The sequence below is a fragment of the Lethenteron reissneri genome, chromosome 41, assembly GCF_015708825.2.
Source record: "Lethenteron reissneri isolate LAM-NWPU_2019-01 chromosome 41, ASM1570882v1, whole genome shotgun sequence".
Taxonomy (NCBI): domain Eukaryota; kingdom Metazoa; phylum Chordata; class Hyperoartia; order Petromyzontiformes; family Petromyzontidae; genus Lethenteron; species Lethenteron reissneri.
Window position 1 is genome coordinate 5,522,383 of NC_083819.1, and position 19,731 is coordinate 5,542,113.

General features: G+C 51.0%; 1 protein-coding gene across 1 annotated transcript; it reads left to right on the forward strand.

The window, feature by feature from the left end:
- Window positions 1-2,238: 2,238 nt before the first annotated feature.
- LOC133352540 (leucine-rich repeat-containing protein 74A-like) lies at window positions 2,239-19,683 on the forward strand. Its single transcript, XM_061568250.1, has 15 exons — window positions 2,239-2,366; window positions 2,823-2,885; window positions 4,059-4,116; window positions 7,030-7,190; window positions 7,902-8,009; window positions 8,097-8,190; window positions 9,376-9,425; window positions 11,218-11,299; window positions 11,858-11,943; window positions 13,948-14,142; window positions 14,619-14,714; window positions 15,853-15,993; window positions 16,908-17,012; window positions 17,517-17,703; window positions 18,281-19,683. The coding sequence occupies exons 2-15, from the start codon at window positions 2,838-2,840 to the stop codon at window positions 19,084-19,086; spliced, it is 2,217 nt and encodes a 738-aa protein (XP_061424234.1). The 5' UTR covers window positions 2,239-2,366; window positions 2,823-2,837; the 3' UTR covers window positions 19,087-19,683.
- Window positions 19,684-19,731: the final 48 nt, after the last annotated feature.

Consider the following 19,731-nt stretch of genomic DNA (forward strand, 5'->3'; position numbering starts at 1 on the left):
TGTCTCGTACGGTCGCACCGAGGCTATGAATCGTGGCTCCGCTTACCTAATCACATCATTGCGCTCACGGCCTCGAACATTTTTCGATTTAAAGCTTTCGTGACTGCAGGGATTCGTCTTCTTGGTTCTTTCGGTAAAGTCACGTAGAAGGGAAATAATAAAAAAATAAAAAATAAAACATTAAATAATTCTCACGACGTTTCGGCCACAACGCAAGCAGCCGTCCTCAGGTGAAGAACAGGGCTGTCGGAAAGACAGCGTCTGAATGGGCACCACCAAGCTTGGCAGCGTATATTTAAGCTGGGTCGAACATTTAAACCGCGTTTTAGATGCGTTGTTCTTTTACACTTTTGTTGAAAACAGATCTCAAGGTGGTTGCCAAGGGGCCCCCCAAACTCGTACCTTTGACCACCGAGGGGAGTGGGGAGCAAGGCACCTCCCCTGCCCCCACGCGAGTCACACGACTCCGCGTTGTGTTTATCTGACGGCGCGATCGAGAATTTCCGAACTGACGGCACTGATGACTCGGCGCTTCGTGCCGTAGCGATCCGCGTCTGGCCCCGTGCCACCCCCTCCCACCCGACTTACCGCTAATGGGATGCGTCTGCTGAGCGAGCGCCAAAGTGGTGAGCCTCAACAATGGGGCGCGTGCGTGCGGCATCAATGAGACATGCAGGAGACGTGGGGAGGGATATTAATCGTGGCGGCACCCCCATTCCCCCTCGGGGCTGCAGGCAGACAGACAGCCGCGCTTTCTAAGAATCCCTTTTCTGGGCAACAAAGCGGCTCATTTATTGCGTGGCGTCGGATGCTCGCATTTTCTGCCCCCGCGTTTAAAAAAAAAGAAGCAAATTGAAGTGCACCTTCGTTCGGCTTTTCCACATTTTTATTTTTTGTCAAGTCCATCGGCGTGTTGGGTTTCCAGACCGATAATATCGGGATGCATTTGTACGTATGGTCTGTTGAACTTCTTTCGCGCACCGTAAGTTGCCAACCGTGCTGATCGGAGGTGCGGGGTTTGCATAATGGCTCTGAAGTATCCTTCGTAAAAAAATTGCATTTGTGATGGATTTGGCCAAAACTTAGAGCTTGAGATGGCTGTAAGTAGATAGCTGCAGGATTCTCCACAAGGGTTGCCGGGCGACTGCAGTATAACGTGACTCGATGCCACAGCCGTCGCGAGAAGTACACTGAATGTGGTGTGCCGGGTGCAGAAACATTTTGCGGGTCTCCGGCCAAGATATTATCCCCGGTTGAAATTAAACCCATCAGCTGTTATTCCTAAATTTTTTGGAGCGGGCAAAAACCAAATTGGGCGTGAAAAGCAAATCTCTAAACAATGCATGGGATTGCGATCGATATAGGTCGCAATGTAGTGGGGTAAAGTGTGGGTACTCTCACTTCTTACAAGACGTCTGGCCAGTGTGGAAGAGTAGGCCAATATCGCCTCAAGAGGGGGCTCTGTTGAGTCGAGAGCTCCCTCTCTTGAGCTCCCTCGAGTGGAGTGGCGTGAGCAAGGCAGTTGCGGGTCTGCGCCATCATCGTTACGCACCGCACGTTTGTTGGCCACGTTAAAAACCCGGTGTGTCACAGTGGACAATTAACGCATCAGGTGCAACCAAATGCCACGTGTTGCCACCTCGGCTATCAATTAATTAGGGCGCTCCGTTGGTGTCCTTGGGACACAAGCCACGACTGTTAAAGATCGGATTACACTCTCCTGAATTATTTAGTGGCGTGCGTGTGTGGGTGTGCGCGTGTCGGCATGCTGCTGGCCACCCACCCCCTCGTGTGCTCTGCCGGCCTTCATAGGTGCTCGCTAACGGCACTTGTCCCAACAGTTTGTCCAGGCCATAAGGGGGGGGGGTCTTTGTATTTGTGTGTGTGGGGGTAGTGGTAGTGTAGCGGTTAGCGTACTGCGCTACGAACCTGGCCCACCTTAGTTCAATTCCCTGCGACGGCTGAAACGTTAACCGATCCTGTCGCCACGGCATCCACCCTCGGTCGACTCAGCCTCTCAAATAAGAACCCGGTGCAAGGTGTAAACATCAGGCAGCGTTAGAAGAGACAAAGGCGGCCGGGCGTTTTTTGCTGTCAACCCCACGTCCTCGTGCGTCATCCCGGCGTTGATAGGTGACAGCTCATAACACGTGCCCTCCCTCCCTCCCTCCAGCTCGGTCTGTAAGGCCATACGGGGGGGATCTTTGTCTCTGTGTGCCCAGGAGTGCCTGTATCGTTCGTTACCTTGGCTGCCCGGCAGGGCAGATACTTGAGGAGTGCCCTTACCGTGGGGTATGATAGAGACCCGAGCGCAATTGTTCGTCCTATAATTACACCCGCTGACGTGGATTTCAAACGCAGAGCAGGTAAGGTGAAGAGTATATCGGTATTTATTTATTCCTTATGCGGGTATCTTCACGCTTAACTATGTGCAGACTCAGTATAGGTACAGACAAGCACGTGTTACTATAGCACTCGATAGCCGTTCAGTAGATCACTGGGTGACCATTCATTCTAGATTTGAAGCTTTCGTGACTGCAAGAATTCATACTCTTAGGTTTTTTCGGTAAAGTCACCATTCATTGTGTGAATGATAGAAGACAATTGTCTCACTGTTGTGGGTTCTCGCGGTTGTGTGCTGTGTTTTCGATCTTGTACCGCGTGCTATTCGGCGTGATGATGTCCGACGTTTCGCAACCACGCGTTGGGAACTTCCGAATAACGGAATTTTCAAATCGCGCAATGGGGAAACTCCGAGCACGTGCGGCGAAACGTCGGACATCGTGTCGAACCACACACGTGTGCGTGCGTGTGTTTGTAAGTGTGAACAGGACGCGATGGATCAAGGACTGAGCGGGGAGGCAGACGAAACGGAAAGCGACCAGGTCGGTGTCTGCGACCTGCAGCGTGTTGAGTGGGAGCGGTGGCGCAGCGGTTAGCGCACTGCGCGATGCGCACTGTATGCATGTGTGTTGGACTTCTTTCGCACCGTACGTAGCCAACCACGCTCACCGGAGGCGCGGATGTGTGGTTGTAAGCCTTTGTGTTCCGCGCTGAGATGAATTTCGTTACCGTGGCATTGACCGCGTGTTGTAACGGGATGTGTGTCGTGTTTGAAATTAGAACTGATGATGATTGGTCTTCATAAGTGCTCGCTAACAGCACTTGCCCCAACAGTCTGTTAAGGCTATACGGGGGGTCTCTGTCTTTGTATATGCATGCTTATATATGTGGATGAATGTGTCTTCATATTTGTGTACATGCGGAGTGGAGGAGCGATGGCGCAGTGGTTAGCGCACTGCACTCCAAACCAACGCCATCCAAGTTCGAATCCCGGCCACGGCTAATATCAGTAGCAAGGTGGTGTCAAAGTGGAATCCCTTACAGTGGTACTCTTAGGTTTTTTCGGTAAAGTCACGTAGGTAAAAAATTAAATGAAAAGCTAATCAAATAATAATGGAAATAAAATAATAAATCACGACGTTTCGGAGGCAACACAAGTCTCCGTCATGGTATCAGATCTCGGGTCCTGCGCCTCCCTATCAGCTTCAAATGATTACTCGGTGCGATGTGTAAACACCACGTGGGGAGACAGAGGTTGCTGCCGGGCCAGGTACCAACACCAAAACCGCTCGTGCGTCGTTCAGACCTTTAATTGGTGTTCGTTCACAATACCTCGACAGTCTGTTACTTTGGGGGGAGGGGGAGCGGGTGGGCGATCTTTGACTCTGGCCAGGTATGTAATACGGAGTTTGTTGAGCTGTGGAACCAGGTGTGTGTGTGTGTGTGGTGAGGTGCATGACCGATCCCTGGGCCTCTCCTAGGTCGACTCAGCCTCAAATGAGTACCTGGTGCGGTGTGTAAACATCGCCACTAGGGAGACGAAGGCGGCCGGGCGTGGTGTTGGCCGCCCACCCCCTCGTGTGCCGTGCCGGCCTTTATAGGTGCTCGCTAACGGCACTTGCCCTTACAGTCTGTTAAGGCAACACGGGGGATCTTTGTCTTTGGTGAGGTGCATGACCAGTTGTTCCACCGCAATGTGCAACCCACCCGCCCAGGTGCGCGAGCAGACACGTGACCAGCCGCCCGACCACGTGCGCGAAAAGGAGTCTACAGGTAGGCGGACACGTGGCGCGATCACCACACAACTGCCTCTGCGGTCGGATGGTGGAGACGTGTGGCGCAATGGCAGCGGGGAGTTGGGGGAAACATCTAGTGCGGAGCTGGGAGTGATGAGATCGCGGAGGGCTTCACCCAGCAGTGGATAGATCATGTCTGATGTTGACGCCCAAGTATGATGATTGATTATTATACGCTTCGTTTGTAACGGAGGTGACACGTGACGTAAGGTGTCCAAATAAATAAGCAATGTCTCCTTCACATATAACCCGTCTCTGCACGTGAAGAATAAGCGTGTTTCTTACGCAACACATCGGCCGCGCGACCTCCCGTTCTGGGAGTGCATCATTTCAGCAGCATTTATTCAAGACGGGCAAAACTCTGGACCCGGTTTCGACGCGCAGTGTCTCATCAGCAGCGTCAGGCTTGCTTGAAGCAACGGCGGTGAACTGCTAATCTTACATGCAAATTAAACTCTCTTTACGATATGGGTCCAAGTTTAACGCAAAACTCTTTCATACATAATCATATGGTTATAAAATGCATGATACAATACAAGGTGGTGTATTGTATGCTTGTTTATCTTGACATAGTAAAAAAAAACGGTGACAGAATAGAACGATTAGATGCATGTACCTTGAACTTCTTTCGCACCGTACGTAGCCAACCAATCCGTGCAAGCCCCTGTTATTATTAGCTGACAGGGGCGTGCAAGGACTGAGGAATGAGTGACCGCGATCGAGGGTACCACACTTCGGAATCACAAAGCGTTAGGGATGGGGGGGGGGGTGCAGGGGCGAGGGGAGGGGAAGAGGAGGCGAATGGGCAATCGGGAATAGGTGAGGCTTTATTTTGTATTTGATACTCGCCACAACGATGCCAATTATGATGACGTTTTGTTCTTAATACTCACCAGAACAACGCGAATGATGATGATGACGACGACGACGATGTTGTTCTTAATACTCTCCAGAACAACGCGAATGATGATGATGACGACGACGACGATGTTGTTCTTAATACTCTCCAGAACAACGCGAATGATGATGATGACGACGACGACGTTGTTCTTAACACTCACCAGAACAACGCGAATGATGATGATGACGACGACGATGTCGTTCTTAACACTCACCAGAACAACGCGAATGATGATGCTGACGACGACGATGTTGTTCTTAACACTCACCAGAACAACGCGAATGATGATGCTGACGACGACGATGTTGTTCTTAATACTCTCCAGAACAACGCGAATGATGATGCTGACGACGACGATGTTGTTCTTAACACTCACCAGAACAACGCGAATGATGATGCTGACGACGACGATGTTGTTCTTAACACTCACCAGAACAACGCGAATGATGATGCTGACGACGACGATGTTGTTCTTAACACTCACCAGAACAACGCGAATGATGATGACGACGACGACGATGTTGTTCTTAACACTCACCAGAACAACGCGAATGATGATGATGACGACGACGATGTTGTTCTTAACACTCACCAGAACAACGCGAATGATGATGATGATGATGACGACGACGATGTTGTTCTTAACACTCACCAGAACAACGCGAATGATGATGATGACGACGACGATGTTGTTCTTAATACTCACCAGAACAACGCGAATGATGATGACGACGACGACGATGTTGTTCTTAACACTCACCAGAACAACGCGAATGATGATGATGACGACGACGATGTCGTTCTTAACACTCACCAGAACAACGCGAATGATGATGATGACGACGACGATGTCGTTCTTAACACTCACCAGAACAACGCGAATGATGATGATGACGACGACGACGATGTTGTTCTTAACACTCACCAGAACAACGCGAATGATGATGATGACGACGACGACGATGTTGTTCTTAACACTCACCAGAACAACGCGAATGATGATGACGACGACGATGTTGTTCTTAATACTCTCCAGAACGCGAATGATGATGATGATGATGATGACGACGACGATGTTGTTCTTAATACTCACCAGAACAACGCGAATGATGATGATGATGACGACGACGATGTTGTTCTTAACACTCACCAGAACAACGCGAATGATGATGATGATGACGACGACGATGTCGTTCTTAACACTCACCAGAACAACGCGAATGATGATGATGACGACGACGATGTCGTTCTTAATACTCTCCAGAACGCGAATGATGATGATGATGACGACGACGATGTTGTTCTTAATACTCACCAGAACAACGCGAATGATGATGATGACGACGACGATGTCGTTCTTAACACTCACCAGAACAACGCGAATGATGATGATGACGACGACGATGTTGTTCTTAACACTCACCAGAACAACGCGAATGATGATGATGACGACGACGATGTCGTTCTTAACACTCACCAGAACAACGCGAATGATGATGATGACGACGACGATGTTGTTCTTAACACTCACCAGAACAACGCGAATGATGATGATTTTGTTCTTAATATTTACCACAAAAACGCGAACGATGACAACGATTTACACCATTGGAACCTCATTTGCCAGTAAAAAATATGATAATTTTTTTTTACCCTTCTATCTGGCAACAAAACTGACACCTTGTCATGTTTACATAGACCACAATACCTGCAGTCATAATGGCGTCATCTGGTCCAACACCATGTGAGACTAGGCTCTAAGGAAAGCTGTCTCGGGTGTGGACCAATCAACTTCAAGGACAGTGCATACATTATCAGAGTTATGTTTTTTGTTTGCATTATGACTGCAGGTATTATGGTCTATGTAAACATGACTCCTTGTAAAAAAGGTGTCAGTTTTGTTGCCAGATAGAAGGGTAAAAAAACAATTATCGATGACAACGATGTTGAGTTTGCCATGAAAGGCGGTGCCTGCGTGCGCTGGTGCAGAGGCCGGGCCGGCGGCGGTGCACGAGTACCGGCGGGCGTGCGGCCGCCTCGGGGTCGTGCCCTGCTCGCCCCTGCTCCGGGCCCTCACCTCCTCCACCGTGTCCATGAACCACCGTGGCCTCGGGCCCCAGGAGGCCAGGGCCCTCTCCTGCGCGCTGGTGGTGAGAGTTCTCCTGGCCACGCAATCCCCACAAGTGTGGCCGACGCCGATGCTGCTGGATAATATTGGTGTGGAGCAGTGTTCTTCATCGCAAGGCCTCAGGCCCACTGGCTGCCCCTGGTGGCCTTTAGTGCGGCTCCTGACAATACACAATTGTGAAAACACCCTCCCATCATCGTGCTGTCAACCCCTCAATTGTTTCAAATGTGTGGCGGCCCTCACGCTGATGATATCTTATTGGCGAAAGTGGCCCACCCTCTGAAAATCAGTGAAGAACACTGGTCTGGAGAATGTGAAGGCGAATAGGCAGGTGGACTAAAACGTAATTGTATTAACACTGGTAGACAACCCATTGCTCTGCAACGGAAAAATACAGGCAGCTATCATTTTAAATTTATGTGAGTCTATTGGTGTCTGTGTGAGTCTGTAAGTTGCTGTGTGAGTCTGTGGGTCTCTGCGAATCTATGGGTCCAGATGATGTATGTATGCATGTTGAACTTCTTTCGCACCGTACGTAGCCAACCGTGCTAATGATGAGACACTGTGATGGCAGGTTTTGAGTCTACCATACAGCATCCACGGGATCTGGTGGATGGTGGAAAGCATAGGAAGTGAGTTGTGGCGATGGTGGCATCCAAATGGCTCTGGCCATGATGACTTTTTGATCTTGGAGATACTGATATTCAGCTCCACCTGTGCGCGTGTGTGGCAGGCAGACCAACAGGTGCGTCACCTGCAGCTCAGAGACAACTTCCTGACGGGGGAGGCTGCGCGACACCTGGCCGACATGCTCACCAAGAACTGCTGCATCGAAGTATTGGTGAGGAGCGTACAGCCCCTTCGTCGATCTACTGCTGAATGAGGGCCTCCCCACGGCTATGAATCTGTGTGTCTGTGTCTCCTGCAGGACCTGGCAGACAATCGTCTGGAGGCTGCGGGTGCAGAAGCCATGGCTCAGATGCTGGGAGACACCACCAGCCTGCGGGTCATCAACCTGTCCGGTCCGAAACACAAACTCACCTCCACCCCTCCACCCATCCACCCTTTCACCCATACACCCCTCCACCCATCCACTCTTCCATCCCTCCACCCCTCCACCCATCCACCCATACACCCCTCAATCCCTCTACACCTCCATACCCCCAAACCTCCACCCCTCCACCCCTCCACTGATCCACCTCTCCACATTCCTGGACCTCCACCTCTCCATGTTCCACCCGTACACCTCCCCCCTCCACTCCGCTCCTCCCCCCCTCCTCCACCCACCTTTCACTGAAAAAAAGGTTGGCTGGTGTCTGGAGCAGAGAGTGTGTGGAGGGGAGTAGAGTGAGATGAGAGGGCAGAGGTAGGGGAGTGTGTGGAGGGGAGTAGAGTGAGATGAGAGGTAGGAGAGTGCGTGGAGGGGAGTAGAGTGAGATGAGAGGGCAGAGGTAGGAGAGTGTGTGGAGGAGAGTATAGTGAGATGAGAGGGGAGAGGTAGGAGAGTGTGTGGAGGAGAGTAGAGTGAGATGAGAGGGGAGAGGTAGGAGAGTGTGTGGAGGGAGTAGAGTGAGATGAGAGGGCAGAGGTAGGAGAGTGTGTGGAGGGGAGTAGAGTGAGATGAGAGGGGAGAGGTAGGAGAGTGTGTGGAGGGGAGTAGAGTGAGATGAGAGGGCAGAGGTAGGAGAGTGTGTGGAGGGGAGTAGAGTGAGATGAGAGGGCAGAGGTAGGAGAGTGTGTGGAGGGGAGTAGAGTGAGATGAGAGGGCAGAGGTAGGAGAGTGTGTGGAGGGGAGTAGAGTGAGATGAGAGGGGAGAGGTAGGAGAGTGTGTGGAGGGGAGGGGAGTAGAGTGAGATGAGAGGTGAGAGGTAGGAGAGTGTGTGGAGGGGAGGGGAGTAGAGTGAGATGAGAGGGCAGAGGTAGGAGAGTGTGTGGAGGGGAGTAGAGTGAGATGAGAGGGCAGAGGTAGGAGAGTGTGTGGAGGGGAGTAGAGTGAGATGAGAGGGGAGAGGTAGGAGAGTGTGTGGAGGGGAGGGGAGTAGAGTGAGATGAGAGGGGAGAGGTAGGAGAGTGTGTGGAGGGGAGGGGAGTAGAGTGAGATGAGAGGGCAGAGGTAGGGGAGTGCGTGGAGGGGAATGGAGACGAGATGAGTCGATCACGGGATCAGATTATTACCATCAATATTTGTGCTCTTTTTCTCCTTCAGGAAACCACTTTAAGGACAACGACGCGAAGTGTCTTGCCGACGCGATGGCCGTGAGTATGCCAAGTACACCCAGGGCATGCGAGCCGCGTTTTCTAACGCGCCTCTAGCATCGCGCTCCACGGGAGGAGAATCACTTGGTTTCGCCGACGGCAGTTGAACGTGCGTGTGTAAGTGTTTAGCGTGAGATGTAGAGCCACGTAGAGCTTGAGGCTGAGCCCTCCCTGTGAGTTAATCCAATCGACCTAAAACGACAGTTAGAGATTGTTTGCGCCGTAACCATAGACTTCGCTACATTTGCACCAAATGTCAGCCGTTCTAGAACATCGTGAGAATTTTCATCAGTCCCGCGGTCATGGTCTTCTATGCAGTGTTACATCGGGTGGACAGAAACATCTACATATCCTTGTGTTTTATATATCATCGCTTATAGTGGTAAGGGATATAGGCAATGGCGGAGCCAGGATTTTCAGGTAGGGGGGGCAACCCTCCAGCAATGAAAAATGCTAGGAGTTGTTAGTAAGTAAGGAGTTGTTAGTGAGTAAGGAGTTGTTAGTAAGTAAGGACTTGTCCCTTGCCTTTCAATCGACGCATGTGCGGCAATGGCGCAGCCATCGATCGAGGGTCAAATTCGAACCGTGTGTGATCAGCATCGCGCTCGCTGAAGGTGTTTGCCTTCAGGAAAGTCGTGTACTGTATACGCAACTGCACACAATTCTGTGAGTCACTTATAACTGCTTTGACGTTACTTATTGGCAATTATGGACTCAAGATTATTGTCTTGTCATCTCATAGAGTTCCTGGCACGTAATAATATGCTACACAATGGCAGTGGGGGTCGCAAAGTGCCGATTTATTACTAATAAACCCCAATGATCCGATCGAAATTAGGGATTTCGATCGGATCATTGGCTCCGTTAGTGGGTATAGGTACTTCTCACCTATCCTCTACAACACGGACATTGTTCCATACTCAAATCTACACCATACTTCTGTTAAAAAGGGGTGACTGCGAAAAGATAGTTATTCTCACAATCCCAGATAAGGCCGTATCCCTGATTATCACAATTTATTTTGGACCATTTTATCTTTTCAGTCTTCTTCTTTTTGATGTCAATTTGAATTTGCAATGTTGTGCGTGTGAGTGTGCTTGTATATCGACACCAGTGACGATTATCTGAACCGGTCTTGGGCTTCCCCTAGGTCGGCTCAGCCTCAAATGAGTACCTGGTGCAGTGTGTAAACATCGCTACTAGGGAGACAAAGGCGACCAAGCGTGGTGCTGGCCACCCACTGCCTCGTGTGCCGTGCCGGCCTTCATAGGTGCTAGTCGCTTAACAGCACTTGCTCCTACACTCTGTTAAGGCTATACAGGGGCTCTTTGTCTCTGTATGTTGAGGTTATTAAGCCACTCGGCACCCTATGTGGAGGCTTGGTGGATGTCGCGGTGATACTGCTCGTGAATCGGCGGTGCAGGGGGACAGTGTGGCATTACGTGCTGGACATCTGAGAAAAACAGCTGATTCCTCCAGCATAAATAAAAATGATCGATTCTGATCATGTGATCCACGGTCTGGATCTGGTGACCGCAGCAGCCACATTGCGGACCGTCCTTCATTTGATGCAGGAGGTGATGCACGGTTGCCATGGCTGATTCTTCTGCAGCAGTTTTACGGCTGACCATTGTTTCCTGTGTCGGGAGGTTTTGAGTGTGACGTGCCGTTGGCTTTTGTCTAACGCGGTCCACTTCAAACACTTGTAACTGGCCGTGTTCCAAGTCCGGTGACACTGGATCTGCACGTGGTGCTGACTGACGCCCTGCTCCTCACATTCCTTCTCCTTCAGTCCAATTACAGCGTCAAGGAGCTGGACCTAAGCCACAACGAGTTCAGTGAGATGGGAGGAGAACACCTGGGCCAGTTGTTAGGTAAGTGTCTCTTACAGCCAGGTTAGCTGGCAAAGGGCCTTTGAAAAGATGATGATGATGATGATTGAATTGCAGATTTATTGTGTACGTATTTTTAACTTCCTTCGCATCATAAGTAGCCAACAGTGCTCATCGGAGGTGCTGATGATGATGATGCACCATTTCCCCTGGGAAGCCACGAGGGCTTCACGTGCCCATCTGTTAGAGAAAGTGCAGATGATGAATCCACTGCCGGCGCATCCTAGACAATGAGGTCCCGTTTGGCTCTATGGGCCTCTATGTGAATCTGTGCATTTCTATGCGACTATGGGCGTCTATGCCACTCTATGGGTCTCTGTGTAAGTCTATTTGTGAGTCTATAGATCGCGATGTGAGTCGATGGGACCAGGATGGTCTCCGGATTAACATCACTGACAAAAACACATTGAATAAAGTAGAGCAATGAAGCAAATAGAAATCAAAGGAGACCAGCATACGCCCCCCCCCCCCCCCCCACCGTATGTACTCTACGCATGCTCCTCAGCGTTTGCCTTCACTTGTTGCAATTTTTTCGTGCAGCGCACAACGAGACGCTGGAGGAGTTGGAGCTCAGCTGGAATCACCTGAGGCTCAAGGGCGCGGTGGCTCTGTGTGCCGGCCTGCGCGTGAGGCCCTCCAGCACCGCTGACCCCCGTGCAACGCCCCACGCCCCCCCCCCCCCCGACACACTTTTTAAACGTGCTCTGCGCCGACGACCGGAGTGTTGAGTTAGACAACTGCACGCGTTCTTGGCAGCGACGTAGTAACTGCATTAGCAGCTCAGGGGGTTGGTGCGGCAATCGGTCAAGTCGGTCACAATAATTAAATGTTTCGTTGGTCTCGCACGGTCGTACCCAGGCAATTATGTACCGTGGACGGCTCTCGCCGAATCGCATCGTTACGCTCACGGTCTCGAACATTTAATGCTGTTGGGGCACTCCGTCTTCGCAAGATGCAGCCGCTACGGCTCCGTAGTACCCCTTTGCAATATTACGTTACCGCTCTAATTAAATTAAAATAATACGTGGTACCTAAATGAAAGCACTTTCCTCAAAAAATTATTGAAATCGCGTTAAAAAGTTTTTATATTTAAATCGCGTTTACATTTTTTTATTTAAATCGCGTTTAAATTTTTTTATTTAAATCGCGTTTAAAAATAATAATTTTGTCTCATGGTGGTTGTCAAGGGGGCCCCAACTCGTAGCTTTGCCCACCAGGGAGGGGGGGGGGGCGAGGTACCCCCCCTGCCCTCACGCTGGTCACGCTACCACGTGTCGTGTTTATCTCACGGGCCGATCGAGAACCTGCGCCTGGAAGCTACCGCAGCACTGCGCGATGACTCGGTGCCACATTCCATAACAATCTGAGGCTGGCCCCGTGCCACCCACCACCCCTCGCTAATGGGATGCGTCTGCTGAGCGAGTGCCAAAGTGGTGAGCCTCAACAATGGGGCGCCTGCCCCCACCTCCGTTTCGCTACTGATCCTCGGTGCGCTGAGCTGCATCGGCGTGCTGCCAATGATGGGGCACGACCAGTCCTTCCGACCATATCTGACCGCCAAAATTTCCGTTCCTTTTCCGACCAAATCTGACCACAGATCGTCGCGTGTTTCACGGGTGTGAGGATCGCAGTTCTCGATCCATTGGACATCTGTGAAAAGAGCTTCACAGATCATCGGATTTCTCCAGGATAAATAAAGATTCTGATTTCGAGGCATGTTATGGGATTGCTCTTCAACAGCAATAACAACACTGGCGTTGCTGCTGAGGCAGTGATACATTTGGCCACGTTTAATTCAAGGGACACTTTAATTAGTTTGCTGTGTCGGGTGGAGGAGGGGTTGCCGACACACATTTTATTCACACGACGATCTAACCCAAAATAAATCAATTATGAATCGTGACAATTTTGGTCTGTGAAAAGCCTACGCGTAATTTTTTAAAAAAACTTTAGTTGAAAAAGTGTTTTTAAAAAAACGTGGCTCCATCAAGTCCTCTTGCAGGGGCCACGCGCCTCCTCGATTGGTTCAACGCAGCCCCCTCTACCCCTCGCCTCTGCTCGGCGCCTGCCCAGGTGACCTGCGTGCTCATGCGCCTCCATGTGTCTTTGTGTAGGGGAGTAGTGGGTGACGTCACGTCACGCTCGCCTCGGAGAGAGTGGCGTCGTAGAACCTGCCGTCAGGCGGACCTTGGGGGACGGTGACGTATTTAAAGGGGGACCCGGGATGTAACCGGGGTTCGTAGGGGGGTAGGAGTGGGGACTCGGGGTAGGTGATCCTCACACAAGGCTAGGGGAGGCTACTCCGCCCGACCGGCCGAGGTTGGGGTAGTCCCGGCCCGGGGCAGGGAGGAGAGCCGAGTTAGCCGGAGTTGTAGGGATCCCAGCCCCCTGTCCCCTGGGGAGTTATAGGCTAGGGGGTGGTTTTGTTTCGGCGCAAGCCCTCAATAAACTCGGGGTGAGCCCCTAACGGAACCTGCCTCGGAGTCGTACATTGCGCCGCAACGTTTGTGAACGACCTCGGGAATGAGGGCGGCCCTCCCCGTGGCCTTTGCAGGGGGCCATGCGCCTCAATTGTCTCGACGCGGCTCCCTCTACCCCCCTCCTCCCCCTTGCGCTCGGTGCCCGCCCAGGTGAACTACGCGCTCACCCACCTCCACCTATCCGTGAACGGTCTCGGGAACGAGGGCGCCCTCGCCATGGCCGAGGCTCTCAAGTTCAACGGGGCCCTGCTCCACCTCGACCTGCGCAACAACCGCATCGGCAACACCGGCATGGAGGCCCTGGCACGTGGCCTGCTCGCCAACGACAGCCTCCGGGTGCTGCAGGTAGTAGGCCAGCAGTGGAGAATCCTTCGAAGGGGAGGAGGAGGTTTCCCAACAAGGGGGTGGTGGGTTATCGTAAAAAATATATTTTGTTTTGTGTGGTCCGGCCATCACGGTTCGTCTGTTACTCCGAATTTAGCAATTGAGTAATTTGTAAATAACAATTTGCAGCCCTTTGTCAGTTCACTGCAAGATGAAGTTTCCTTGGACCGAACCTCATCACACCGGTCATGGTGGGCTGGTGAAGGGGGAGGTTTGCTCTCAGTTCTGTTCAGTTCGTGAAAGAGCTTCCTAGCACGTAGCGAAACGCCGGACATTGTGCCGAACAACGCGCAGCACAACCCAAAAACACAACGAAGAGCTGTCAAGAACGACGGCGATGATGATGATGCAACCTAAGATAGCTCAGAAGATTCCAAAAATTGATCAAGTTTTGGCTGGGTTCAGCTTGAGCGTGTTTTTGCACGTGTGTCTCTCAGCTCTGCTTCAACATCTTCACTGTGGAGGGAGCCCTCGTCCTGATCAAAGCAGTCAAGGTCAACGAGCACTCTGCGCTGGAGAGGTTTGACATGTCTGTGAGTACCATCACTTATTATTAATAATAATATCGTCGCTACACCACCACCCCTCCACCCTTCCATGCCTCCGCCCCTCTGAATGCGATCGCGTCTCAAGATGCCATCACAGAATCAGTGGGACCGTTTATATTTTATGGAGAGGCAGCGTCGGTTGAATGCGCAAAGAATATGTGGAAGGTCTCGAGGTTGGACTTGAACGGTGGCAGGGATACGACAGCACGGACGGCTGGGTGACGGGAATTCCAGACGACGGTAGCAAGCAGAGGAGAGTGAGCTAATCTTGTGGATTTTCCGCACGAGGTCAGGGTCGCCATATTCTTGGGTCTTTCGGTAAAGTCACGAAGATAGGTTCAAAGAAAATAACAAAAAAAATAACAAAAAACTACGACGTTTCGATCGCAACACAAGCGGTTGTCTTCAGGAAAAGGGGGGTTAGCTTCTAAGGCAAACTGTTTATCAGGGTTTGAAATGGGCGTAGCCCAAATGTCAGCAGCCAATGATAATGTAAGTGGTGGGTAGCCAACCCGACAGTGGTTGGTTTTCCACCAAAGGGCTGCCAGGTGAAAATTAGCACGTTAAAGAGAGATTAGCATGTTAATGGGAGATCGCAGAGCCCCAAGGGGTCAGCGCGAAGTGACTGTGAAAGCGCAAGTTTGAAATGGGCGTAAAGCACAACTAACATCGGAGGGTGGTAGGATGGTAACATCATAGGCAATTATGACTTAAACTGGTTGATAACGTCCTTCCAATGATTGCTCAGTTTGTACCCATTTTCTCGGTTGAAATTGTGTCTGTGTCTATATATATGGATGGCTTCATGAACGAATCTTTGTTGATAGTCAGTGGGCTTGCAAAGTACCTTTGTCTTAGAGAAATCAATTTCGTGTGAGCCCACCGCATTAAAACAATCATCAGCCACGGCCAAGGTATTGATCCTACCATGTTTCAGATCTGCCTTATGTTCACGAACACGGTCCGAAGACATGTCGCTTAGTTACCCAATGTAACTACTGCCGCAGACACAGCTTAGTTTGTAGACGCCGGGGTATTGCATGTCAGGGATCACATCCTTCACAGATGGGATCAGATCACGAATTTTATGTACTGTGTTAAATCGAACCTGGATTTTGTGCAGACGGTGCGTGTGAACCAGGCGTTCCTGCATACCGTGTCGGCAATCCGGCGGACGCAGGGCCTCACGGTTCTGCATTCGGGGGTCGGGGGGCCCCTGGCGAGAAAACCCAAACCCCGGACGGACCCCATGAAACTCATTCAGGCACGACGGGGCGCACACGCACGGGTCCCCTCACGACACCAGCTTTACATCGTGGTCACCGTCATCGTCAGCAGCCGTGATCGAACAACGGATAATCCCAGCTATAGATATTATTACTATAATATAATCCATTGATCAAGGGCTCATCAATTTGAGAGATGAAGCAAAAGGAGATGGAAGTTCACCTGCTGATGCTTATTCTCTAAGTGTTAAAATATCGCAACCCTTCATCCATTGCTGGATGAAGTCCTCCCTTCAGCTGTTACCGTCTCATGCGGTATTGTGATTCAACGGCCCATTTGGCTTCTGCGTACGAACTGATTTCATCGCTGTATCTCCTCCCAAGTGCTTTTCCTGCCTTGGCTGCTGCTCTGCTCTTCGTCTTTACCACCGATCATCATTCCTTCGATTTGCATGTCTTTCCCAAGCTCCACTTAAATGAATACGATGTCTCTGATCCATGTGCTCCTATTCCTTTCTCTCATTGTAAATTCAAGCACGCACCTCTCCTTGCTTTGTTGCGCACTTTTCATCTTCTGTTCCATTAGATTTACAGCAGCATTGCAGGCTGCAATGACAGTTACAGTGTGGTTGCGATTCGTTACTTAATTGGGAAAGACCACAACGTAATATCGCCGCCTACCAGCAGACTAGTACCCACGTGCAGCCTGGTACTGCATACACCTTTTGCCACACAGAGACAGCTGCCACTGGGGGTCCCCCTTGGCTTGACAGCAGCAGGGCATAGGAATGGTTGAGATGAGATGCGACGTTAAGGCGCTTTAGGCACGCCATCTAAATCCTGTTCCGTAATTACAAATTGGGACGATTACTGCTGTAACAGACCCCACGCCCCCCAGGTTTATCACCAACTCGCAGAGTGAAGTCCGTCCCCTTGCCGCGATGACTTGCAGGATTACCTGGTGGAGCACAAACTGCGGCTCTGGGATTTCTTTCGCTCTGCCGACAAGGAGGGCACCATGAAGATTTCCAGCGACGACTTCCGCAGAGCCGTGCAGGTGTGTGTGTGCGTGCGTGAGCGTGCGTAAGCGTGCGTAAGCGTGCGTGAGCGTGCCCTGCCACCACCTTGGAGAGACGATGCCGAATACCAGAATTTAAGTACAGTATATACAATACAAAGTCGCATATCTGTCACATATAATATATTCAGCGATATAATATATATACTGGAACATATATTTATAGTGTATAGTACATTCGTTAAAACGATTTGCCTTTGTGGCCATACTTTGGCAGCTCCTGCCACACAGTGCACACCCTAACCCTATTCTGGCCATGTCACCGCCCACACCCACATCAGTGTTTGTGCGTGGTCTATTATATATAGGTATATATTATAAATGTTCACAAAGCTGTCTGTTTTGTGTGCAGCAATGTACAGGTATTCCACCGTGCATAAAACAGGTGTTATAGTTTTCATAACAAAATACTTAGATGAAACAACCATAAACATCTATTGTTAAAAAAAAAGGTGACCACGGGGTTGACCTCTGACCTTGCAGCACCTGAGCATCCCCCTGGACAAACACCATCTGGACGAGCTCATGCTGAAGCTGGAGAGGGACAAGGATGGCCGCATCGACTACAGGCGAGACCTGCGGGTTCCGCCAAACGCGCGGAGAGACGCACGCGTGCCGCTGCAAATGCCCCGACGAAGAATTAACCACCAATGTTTTTTGGAGGCCGAATGTGAAATGCCAGATTAAGTCTCCCCCTTCCCCCCCACCTTTGTCCTTTCAGAGGCCCGGCGCAGACATGCCCCACCTGCACCACCTCCCCTCCCACTTTACGACCTCAAAAATTGGCATCTTCTCCAACGGCTATTTGATTTCCATGGTTCCACTGTTTCCCGGGCGAGTTCCAAGCAAAGATTTCTCAATCTCATGGCAAGACTCCATCAAGGGCAGTTGATATACAATGAACATAATAACCCTGTCCTGACTTTTGTGCCACCCCATATATAGCTGTTAAGAAAAGGCCAAAAAAATTTCAGCATTTATGGTGTAAAAATAAATGTTCTATTGCATCCGGCAGTTTAAGCTTAAGTCAACTGGCAGGTTACATGTGGTGGGGTAAAGTGTGGGGGGCTCCCACCTCTTCCATGACGTCGGTACAGTGAGGAAGAGTAGGCATACATTTATAATAACGGGATTCTCTAGAGATCCTATGAGTAGATGCCCTTCCGCCAACAATGGCATGAGCAAACACTTGCAGGAGCCGCACATTTGCCCGTTAACTTTAACAATTTGAAAAATCTACTTTTTAGTGCAATCTTTATACACGTTCATCCACTGTTGTGACACCCATGCCCCCCCCTCCACCACCGGTCCCTTCAGAAGCCTCGTGGACACTCGTAAGAAGCTGGTGCACGACACGCGCACACTCATCCGGAAGGAGGAGCGGCAGCAACGCAGCGAGCGCCAACGCACCGACCGCGTGCTGCACACGTTCCGCACCACCGTGGGCGTCCTTACTCCCGTCGGCTCGGCCTTCATGGGCTCCGACTCGTCCCAGTCGCAGCACGGCCACGCTGACACAGTCTCCCGCCGCTCAACGCCAGATGGAAAATTCTCCCGAGCCACGTCCGGCGTTTCTGCAAAATCGGTCTCCGCCGGGCGGTCGGCCGGGGCGACGAGCAGTGCCATCGTCAACCGCAAGGGAGGTCCAGTAGCGGTGACTGTCAAAGAAAAGGTGCCCTCTACCGAGAAGCCAAGCCACCGCGCGATGCTACCGGCACAGCCGGCTGCAGCGGCGCTTAAAACCACCGAAGACGGAGACTGTTCAATCCCGCGCTCGGCCCACTTGACGGTCGGCAGCCAGAAAACCTCGGCTGGGACCGACACGGGCACAGCCGGAACGGCGACGCCGCGGTCGTCGAGGAAGAGCGGCTCGACGTCGGCGCGCTCGGTCACGTTCAGCGACGCGACGGCCGTGAGCGAGCAGCCCGGGTCGCGCTGCTCTCCCTCCTGGCCGCTGCTCGGGCCCACACCGCCGGCCTCCGCCAAAGCGGCAGCTTCTCAGCTGCCAAGGGCCCCCACGCGGTCCCAGACACCAGGGCGGAACCCACCGTGATGCCTACGGTCGTGGCCGACGCTTGAGCAGAAAACTGCGCGTCATTACGGCGTAGGCGCATTAATCATTCTCGTCCCTCGTGCGTTGCTTTTCTTTGAAAACTGCCGTGTTGAAAATGGGTGTACGGCGTGCATTGACAAAAGCTCAAATGTACGTGTATGTATGTTACACTTCTTTCGCGCTGCACGTAGACAAGCGTGCTAATCAGAGGTGCGGGAATGAAATGCAGTTTGTGAAACCACCTTACTTGACGTTTATTTATAAGTTATGAGCCCGTTGTAGTGACCAGTAAATGGGCTTACAATGAAATTTTTACTATTTGAAGATTGGAGCGTGTTAACCATCATGTGCGTGTTTTCCCACGTGATAGCAAACTATCATTGATTGCATTGGACAAAGTTGCCAATGCAAGATCCTCATGAAAAATTATTGAGTCTCAGCGAGGCACCAGGCAAGTAAACCATTCGCCTCACTTGTGATTGGATGAAATTCGCCAAGTTGGGGTCATGACGTTCAAGAACTCTCGTTTTCCTCCGTTACAGTGAGTGTAAAATTATTGGGTGCTGGTTTTACGTGAACCAATTGCGTACAATATATAAAATCAACAGTATAGCCTTAATGCATGGATCAACACGTTACAAAACT

Coding starts and splice junctions, on each gene's coding strand:
- LOC133352540 (XM_061568250.1), top strand. CDS start 2,838: ATGGATCAAGGACTGAGCGGGGAGGCAGACGAAACGGAAAGCGACCAG. Junction 4,117..7,029: donor GCGCGAAAAGGAGTCTACAG/GTAGGCGGACAC, acceptor GCGCTGGTGCAG/AGGCCGGGCCGGCGGCGGTG. Junction 17,704..18,280: donor ATGTTTTTTGGAGGCCGAAT/GTGAAATGCCAG, acceptor TCTACTTTTTAG/TGCAATCTTTATACACGTTC.